Source organism: Scyliorhinus canicula, chromosome 28, assembly GCF_902713615.1.
Source record: "Scyliorhinus canicula chromosome 28, sScyCan1.1, whole genome shotgun sequence".
Lineage (NCBI taxonomy): Eukaryota > Metazoa > Chordata > Chondrichthyes > Carcharhiniformes > Scyliorhinidae > Scyliorhinus > Scyliorhinus canicula.
The window spans coordinates 16,080,416-16,089,784 of record NC_052173.1 but is presented as its reverse complement, the minus strand read 5'-3'; the positions used below and the strand labels follow the sequence as shown (position 1 = coordinate 16,089,784).

The window sequence follows — 9,369 nt, the reverse complement described above, 5'->3', positions numbered from 1 at the left end:
AAAACGCGCAAAATGGGGAACCGGGGCGTGTATATCAGAACATGATGAAGAATACCTGTAATTTAAAGTTGTTTTTACTGTTAGTGTTCCCATAGAGGACATTAAAAGGAGAAAATCGAAACCGCACTAATCTCTACAGCATCGTCATGGCAACAACAGAAATCATTGTTAAGGTCGCAACTGTACAAGGTCATGGACTCCACCTCGTGAAGAATTGAACTCAAATCAACCTGGATTTTTTACAAAACAAAAAAAAACTAATCACGGTTAAAAAGACATTTGATGTGTAATCTTCTCCTCTCTTACTCTGAGCAGTTTCAGAATGCTTAAATAATGATTTGCTATAGTTGCACTTTCAAAAAAATAAGCTCTCTTTCCCATATCAAAATAAACCTCTTTTCCACAGATTCTGCCACCGAGTTTGGTATGTCTGGTTAACTGAAGTAGAAAGTTTATCAAAATAGCTGTGTTTTTTTTTTCTTTCTTTGTTGAATGTCTTACAAATAAAAGGAAAAACTTTTGTGTGTTTTTTTTTTCCAAATCTTGTGCAAAAATTTCTCTTTTTTTTGTCCCCCCCCACACCCCCCCCCCCCCCCCCCCCCTCCAGAGCAGTCTGGTTTCTGGTTCACACCCCGATTCAGGAGAGCCGATTCTTCCACCGTTTCACTCTCGCATCTGGAACAAAAGGAAACGAGACTTAAAAATAGATCTGTGCAAGTTCACTTTTTTTCCTTGCTGTCCTCGACATAGCCTCACCCCCAGGTTCCCTCCAATTTTTCTCTGCTGTTTGCGGCCTGCGCATCCCACCCGCTAGTTGCCCTGCGGTCATAGGCCCGCGTTTAGAAGGATTATTTACCTCACAATTGAGGGCTTTGTGCAGCTCCAGCATGTAGGCCCAAACCGGGTAGCCAGGCAGTCCTTTCCTGTCGGACATTAATGAACCATTTGGATTTTTTTTTTAAAACAGTCCGGCAGCTCCGGATTATTGTTAGGCCGGCCCACAAATTACCAGACCAATTGACATCAATTCCATAACTTACCTTCGGTAGGATTTGAACTCAGGCCATATAGGTGGCTAGTGGAGTTCCATAAGCCCGTGACTACTGCAGACATACACAAGGCTGTTTATGTGCGAGTCTCGACAGTGAGTGCCTGTCCTTGCCCTTGTCACGACCTTGCAAAGATTTGTTTTTGGTTTATCTGGAAGGAATATTGGAGTGCGGTGCAAGTCACTCTTAGGGCCGGGATTTTCCAGCTCGTACGCCGGTGAGATCTTCCGGTATCGCTGAAGGCGACCGAAACCCCCCACGCGGCAGGTTGCCCAGTTACAGGACGGGAGAGCCAACAAAATGTCATAGACATCGGCCGGACTAGAAAATCACACCAGAGGCCAACTGCGATCTCCCTCCGCCGCCATAAAACATGCTTCAGCGCGACCCGCCCTAAGTATCTTCATCACCTGAAGAATGGCCTTTTCCATCCATGTATTGCCCATAACAAAAAAACAATCTGCACTTAATGTCATTTGTGGCTTTGTGGATGGCACTCTCACTTCTGAATCAGAAGGTTCCAGGTTCAAATCCCACTCCAGTACTTGAGCATAAAAGTGAAGCTGACACTCGAGTGCAGTACTGAGGGAGTGCTACGCTATTAGAGGTGCTGTCTTATTTTATGGATGAGATGTTAAACCTCAGCCCCCTCTGCATGCTGAAGTAGATGGGAAAGATCATGAAAGACACCATTTCAAAGAAGCAAGGAAGTTATCCCCGATGTCCTGTCTGAAATTTATCCCCCAATCAACATCGCAAAAAAAACGGTGACTCCACTTCAGTAGCTGGACAGTACTTTGAGACATCTGGGGCGGGATTCTCCGACCCCCCGCCAGGCCGGAGAATCACCGGGGGTTGGCGTGAATCCCGCCCCCGCTGGCTGCCGAATTCTCCAGCCCGCGATGGGCCGAGCGGGGGGATCTGGCCCCGGAGGGGTCCCCACAGTGGCCTGGCCCGCGATTGGGGCCCACCAATCCACGGACGGGCCTGTGCCGAGGGGGCACTCTTTCCCTCCGCATCGGCTGCTGTGGACCTCCGCCATGGCCAGTGCGGAGACGACCCCCCCCCCGCGCATGCGCTGGGATCATGCCAGCACACGCTGGCGCTCCCGTGCATGCGCCAACTCGCGGCGGACAGCGGAGGCCCTTCGGCGCCAGTTGGCATGGTGCCTAGCCCTTTGACGCTGGCTGGCACGGAGCCAACCCCACTGCCGCCGGCCTAGCCACTGAAGGTGCGGAGGATTCTGCACCTTCCGGGCGGCCTGACGCCGGAGTGGTTCACGCCACTCCCCTGTGCCGAGACCGCCCACCCCGCGGGGTAGGGGAGAATCCCGCCCCATATTAACGCAAGACTCTTTCTTTCTATTAAAGAGGGCCTGTCCCCCAACAGGATGGTTGTGGATTTGGTGTTTGTTGTGGTATTTAGGGTAGATTTTAGTGGAATCTACAGATGCATATCTTCAAGGTGCTGAGTTCTGAATTGGAAGACTGAATGATCGAAGACTGAATGTTCTCGCCTATTTCCACTTGATTTTTGTATACTTCCCATCTAGGATCCCATTTCCCTGTTCTCTCGATTGATCTTGTTCCTTCTCGAAGTCCCATTTCCCCTTCCTCCAGTTTTGACGTATTCACAGTGTCCGTCCGTTTAATCGGGGGGAAAAAAAAGGTTGGCCCGATTCTTGGATCCTTGGGACAAATCACTTGGCATTCAAACACAGGGTTGTACCCATCATTCCTTGCCTCTTGGCCAGAGGTCGGTAATAATGGGGGCATGAGGAATGTCACATTGCTAGCCAATATAAAATCCCTGCCCTGGCACTGGGAAGGCACAGGGCAAGCCATGCCATGGCAAGGGCAAAGAAACTGGAAGACCAGACCCCTCCCGCATAGTTCAGAGCAGATGGCATCAAAAGTGGCATCAGCAACAGAGGCAATGTCGGACAGGAGGAAGTTTAACACAGGGAACAGAAATGAGAGGATAAAGATATTCCCCACTGAGAGGATTAACTTCCTACCTCAAGTTTATTTGCTGTGTTGGTAGGAATAGGTTGCATGTTCAGAGGATGTTTCCATAGTAACCTGCTGCTGCTGGCCACTGGGTTCCTGTAACGGGAAACATGAAGCTTTGACACAAGCTTTCCAGGTGCATTTACAGTAAAGGCTTGACAAACCGGCCATGAAGACTTTGAACGATCTGATGAATAATTGGAGTTACAAAGCCTGTGTTCCCTCCCTCCCACACACAACATTCTTATTCCAGGTGTTACCTGGACTAGGACGAGGTCAATTCCAGCCCCATGTGCCCACAGTCACAACACAAGTGAATCAACCAAGAATTCTTAGAAAAATACCCAAAGTCTTTGGCCCTTGGCTGCCCAATCATTACAGTCACCAGGTTTGTAAGTTTCAACACAGTTGTCGGGATTCTCTGGTCGCCGACATAGGCCAGAGAATCCCCGTTTGTGCCAAAATCAGGGAGGGGGGGGGGTGCGGTGTTGCTTTTGCGATGCTCCGCCCCCTCAAATATCACGCCGTTGGGACGGCCTCAGGACGTCACCTGAGGCCCTCCCCCGATGCTCCGCTCCTGATGGGCCGAGATCCCGGCGGCGTGGAACACTTATCCTTTCTTTTTTCCCGTGGACCCCACGTGGCGGCTGCGGACTGCGTCCAGCGCCACCACAGTTGGGGTTGGGGGGGGGGGGAGCCGTTCCGCTGGCCGGGGAATTGGCAAGGCTGGTTACAAGGGGGCAGTTTTTGGCAGGTCGGTCTGCACGCGGCGGGCGCCATATTGCACGGCAGGCCGCTGCACTCCGCCGGCGTGCGCATGCATGGTCATGGACCCGGTAATTCCCGGGCCGTATCCGCAGGTAAAGCTGGGGGCTTCACGTGGCGTGCCTGCTAGCCCCACACCAGGCGGAGGATTGGTGCAGCTTTTGCACCGTTTGTTCGGACGTAAAACGGTGTTCCCACGCCGGCATCAGCACTTAGTCTTCAAATCGGAGAATCCAGCCCAATAATTTTATTTATAACAAGGATAATCATGAAATATGCAGTAAATACAACTGGTTAACAACAAGTTAATATCTACTACCCACTTTAACTGTTCCACCCTCTACCCACACACACACAAGACAGACAAACACAGAGGGGTGGAAAGGGGTAAAAAATAATAAGATGAAGGTCAAAAGATTCTTGCTTCAGATGGTGGTTATTTTGGCACACTTTCTTCACAGCATGCTCGCAGACTTGAGTCTTTGGTTTTCAGCCGGTAATGGTCTTCTTTGTAGATTCATTCATTCAGGTGCTCACAGGCAGCAGGCTTCCTGGAGACACCTTATTTCTCATCAAAGTGGGCCTTCAGCTCGAAGTTTGCATTCAGGCCTCTATCTTTCTGGAGACATTGCGATTCACTTTTCCGGGTGGCAGTGCATCCCTGCCTGCGGATGTTGTGGTGGCTTCCCCCCCCCCCTTACTTCACATCAAACCTTGCTCTCAGCTCGTGGTTTGACTTCAGGCCTCCGCAGTCTCAAGAGAACGGCACCCAGACTTGCTGGAGAGAGAGAGAGAGAGAGACAGCCCTCACAGTGGCCTTACGGAGAGGATTAGCTGGCTCTTTTTGGAGAGAGTTAGCTAGGCCCCTTCATCCAGGCTGCCGGAATCAAATCGGAAAACAAACTGGAACCTCGTGACTCTGAAAACATTCCAGTGGGATCAGATCCAATCCCCACCTGTTACCGGGCAGGGCGCAGCCGTTTGGGCCAATTCATTGGCTATCAGTCAAATCAATCAAACCGAGTCAACACCGATGCCGGCCAGTCTGGAATCACCAGTCTGAACCAGCATGGCCTTCTGGAATCTTCTGTTTGAATTAAAGGCACAGGCTGCCTTAAAGATCATGCCCATAAATCATCCATGGGGTCAAAAAAGTAATGGCAAAAATAAAAGAAATGGGAAATAAGGAAATAAACAAGAAGGATCCTTATGCAGGATACAGTGACATCAGCAAAGGCCAAATTAAGCAGCTCTGCTGTAAAGCTCCATTTACATCTCCTGGTTCCTGAATCACTCATGCCAATGGTTGTGTGACACTTATAGACAGGCGCAGCAAGGAACGAACAGCATGGCAGAACGAGGAGGTGGGCCACTGGCTTAAACGACCACTCTCCTATCCTACCACCTGGCAAGTTTGCCATGTGCCAGGAACCACTCCTTGATGCAACGGTGCTGAGCGGCCTCCTCCACTCGAGGTTGAGGTTAACATGCCACCTCGAGCAACGTGAATAAGGTCTATCAGCTGCCTGTATGAAATCAGTTTAGCCAGTGTTAACTGCTTTCCGAGGCAGTATAACTGTGCATAATTCAATACAGGCCTGCAATATTCAGCCAGGAAGGCCGAGAGGGTGTGTAATCCAGGAATTCGGCGGATTCTCCGACCCCCCCCCCGCCGGGCCGGAGAATCGCCGGGGGCAGGGGTGAATCCCGCCCCCTCCGGCGGCCGAATTCACCGGCACCAGGGTTTCGGCAGGGGCGGGAATCGCGGCGCGCCGCTTGGCGGCCGCTGGCAGCGCCCCCCCCCCCCCCCCCCCTCCCCGCCGTCGGCGATTCTCTGGCCCGCAATGGGCTGAGTGCCACCGCTTTTGGCCGGTCCCGCCGGAGTAAATTAGACCTGGTACTTACCGGCGGGACCTGGCTCTGCGGGCGTCCTGCAGAGTCCTTGGGGGGGGGGGGGGGGCCCGGAGCCCCCCCAAGGATGGCCTGGCCCGCAATCGGGGCCCGCCGATCCGCGGGCGGGCCTGTGCCGTGGGGGCACTCTTTCTCTCCACACCGGCTGCTGTGGACCTCCGCCATGGCCGGTGGGGAGACGAACCCCCCTGCGCATGCGCTGGGATGAAGCCAGCACACGCCGGCGTTCCCGTGCATGCGCCAACTGGTGGTGGTCGGTGGAGGCCCTTCGGCACCAGTTGGCGTGGCGCCAAGCCCCTTCCACGCCGGTTGGCACGGTGCCAACCCCACCAGCGCCGGCCTCGCCCCTGAAGGTGCGGAGGTTCACGCCATGCCTCAGCACCAGGACCGCCCACCCTGCCAGGTAGGGGAGAATCCTGTCCAAATGCTTTGAGGTTGGGCCATTGAGAGGGAGATGATTAAACCGTACTATAGTCAATCTGAGGCAGTATTGTGGCGCCGTGGGGAGCATCCCTGTCTCTAAGCCAGAAGCTCCAAGTTCAAATCCCACTCCAGGACCAAGGAAGGAGTGCAGCCTCTGTCTGTTGCTCCAGTCTACATTGTGAATACTGCAATTTTGGGATCACTGAGTGAATGCTAACACACTGCCACCACTGGGTTAATCCCCAAATTGGTGTTGATAGGCGATGCTAACTTTGAAAAGAATCCCATTGTCTTGGACTGACTTTTTTAGTGCAATGGGATGACTGGTGGTAGGTTGGAGTTTAATTCAGAGAACCACGAGGTAAAACATTTTGGAGAAGATAACCTCTGGAGGAAGTTCAAATCCATAACCCTTGGAAAGCCCTTGCATCAGTATTCACCAAAGAGAAGGAATTGGTGGATGTTGAGTCTGGAGAAGGGTGTGTAGATAGCCTGGGTCACATTGAGATCCAAAAAGACGAGGTATTGGGCATCTTGAAAAATATTACGGTGAATAAGTCCCCAAGGCCGGATGGGATCTGCCCCAGAATACTGAAGGAGGCTCGAGAGGAACTTGCTGAGGCCTTGACAGAAATCTTTGGATCCTCACTGTCTTCAGGTGATGTCCCGGAGGACTGGAGAATAGCTAATGTTGTTCCTTTGTTTAAGAAGAGTAGCAAGGATAATCCAGGGAACTACAGGCAGGTGAGCCTTACGTCAGTGGTAGGGAAATTACTGGGCATAATTCTTCAAGACAGGATCTATTCCTATTTGGAAGCAAATGGACGTATTAGCGAGAGGCAGCACGGTTTTGTGAAGGGGAGGTCGTGTCTCACTAACTTGATAGAGTTTTTCTAAGAGGTCACAAAGATGATTGATGCAGGTAGGGCAATTGACAAGGCCTTTGACAAGGTCCCTCATGGCAGACTGGTACAAAAGGTGAAGTCACATGGGATCAGGGGTGAGCTGGCAAGATGGATACAGAACTGGCTAGGTCATAGAAGGCAGAGAGTAGCAATGGAAGGGTGCTTGTCTAATTGGAGGGATGTGACTAGTGGTGTTCCGCAGGGATCAGTGCTGGGACCTTTGCTGTTCGTAGTATGTATAAATGATTTGGAGGAAAATGTAACTGGTCTGATTAGTAAGTTTGTAGACGACACAAAGGTTGGTGGAATTGCGGATAGCGATGAGGACTGTCAGAGGATACAGCAGGATTTAGATCGTTTGGAGACTTGGGCGGTGAGATGGCAGATGGAGTTTAATCAGGACAAATGTGAGGTAATGCATTTTGGAAGGTCTAATGCAGGTAGGGAATATCCAGTGAATGGTAGAACCCTCAAGAGTATTGACAGTCAGAGAGATCTAGGTGTACAAGTCCACAGGTCACCGAAAGGGGCAACACAGGTGGAGAAGGTAGTCAAGATGGCATACGGCATGCTTGCCTTCATTGGCTGGGACATTGAGTATAAAAATTGGCAAGTCATGTTGCAGCTGTATAGAACCTTAGTTAGGCCACACTTGGAGTATAGTGTTCAATTCTGCTCGCCATTAGCTATGAGGAGAGGTTGAATAAACTCGGTTTGTTTTCACTGGAACAACGGAGGTTGAGGGGTTACCTGATAGAGGTCTACAAAATTATGAGGGGCATAGACAGAGTGGATAGTCAGAGGCTTTTTCCCAGGGTTGAGGGGTCAATTACTCGGGGGCATAGGTTTAAGGTGCGAGGGGCAAGGTTTAGAGGAGATGTACGAGGCAAGTTTGTTTACACAGAGGGTAGTGGGTGCCTGGAACTCGCTGCCGGAGGAGGTGGTGGAAGCAGGGACGATAGTGACATTTAAGGGGCAACTTGGCAAATACATGAATAGGATGGGAATAGAGGGATACGGACCCAGGAAGTGGAGAAGATTTTAGTTTAGACGGGCAGCATGGTCGGCGCAGGCTTGGAGGGCCGAAGGGCCTGTTCCTATGCTGTACTTTTCTTTGTTCTTTGTTCGAAAATGCGACTAGAGGTCGATGCTGAGAAGTCCGCCAGCATTCCGGGTTTCAGAAATAGAAGCATCCGGGTACAAGAATGAAGAAGGAATGATCAATTGATACAAAACATGCCTTTGGCCCAGTTACTGATGTGAGCTGGGTGTTAAGGAAAGGACATTAAGAGAGTGTGCATTATGTAGATTCGCCGAGATGAGAAACGAGAGGGGAAAAGTTCTGACCGCGGCCACTACGCAAATCAACACGGGCAGGTCGGACAATTTAACGGACCATTTAAAAGGTCGGTTGACCTCGGATGTCAGCAGGTGGTGCTGTGGTATTGAGGCTGGGCGGTGAATGCTGGCCTAACCAGTGAAGCCCACATCTCTTGAATGAATGAATTAGACTCGTAGTCCAGCAGACCCGGGCTAATGTTCTGGGGATAGGGGATCAAATCCCCCTCCCCCATGGCAGTTGATGGAATTTAAATTCAATTGATAAATCTGGAATTTAGTTTCAGTGATGGTGACCATGGCAACGATCGTCGACTGTTGCAAAGACCCATCTGGTTCACTAATGTCCTTTAGGGAAGGAAATCTGCCGTTCTTACCCGGTCTGGCCTACATGTGACTCCAGACCCACAGCGATGGGGTTGACTCTGAACTGCCCCCTTCGAAATGGTCGAGCGAGACATTCCCTTCAAGGAATGGGCAAAAAATGCTGGCCTCTGGTCTTTGGAGTAAGGTGCACTTGAGACACAGATCATTGCATATTTGTAAGGGGCAAATCATAGAATCCCGACAGTGCAGAAGGAGGCCATTCAGCCCATTGAGTCTACACTAACCCTCTGAAAGAGCACCATACCCAGGCCCACACTCCGACCCCATTCCTGTAACCCCATAACCCTACCCAACCTTTGGTTACTAAGGAGCAATTTAGCCTGGCAAATCCACCTCACCTGCACATCTTTGGACTGTGGGAGGAAACCGGAGCACCCGGAGGAAACCCACGCACACACGGGGAGAATGTGCAAACTCAACATCGTCACCCAAAGCCAGAACTGAACCCGGGTCCCTGCCGCTGCGAGGCAGCAGTGCTAACCACTGTGCAATTGTGCCACCCAAATATTTGAAGAAGGGGAGGGGACTGAGCATAGCAGGGGAAGCAGTCTCGATTGCTCAGGCAATGGGCTGGCACATACA

General features: G+C 51.3%; 1 protein-coding gene across 8 annotated transcripts in view; it reads right to left on the bottom strand.

The window, feature by feature from the left end:
- Nucleotides 1-582: 582 nt before the first annotated feature.
- LOC119958175 (RNA-binding motif, single-stranded-interacting protein 2-like) overlaps nt 583-9,369 on the bottom strand; it is a 244,387-nt gene continuing 235,600 nt past the window's right edge. For 6 of the 8 annotated variants that reach the window (XM_038786517.1, XM_038786513.1, XM_038786519.1 and 3 more), the window contains exons 13-14: nt 3,067-3,154; nt 589-675 (exon numbers count right to left, since the gene is read on the bottom strand). In XM_038786517.1, coding sequence (XP_038642445.1) covers nt 3,108-3,154 — 47 coding nt within the window. In that variant the 3' untranslated portion in view covers nt 589-675; nt 3,067-3,107. Of the gene's footprint in view, nt 676-3,066; nt 3,155-9,369 lie in introns of all 8 variants that reach the window. The other 2 variants (XM_038786518.1, XM_038786520.1) reach the window with 2 other exon arrangements.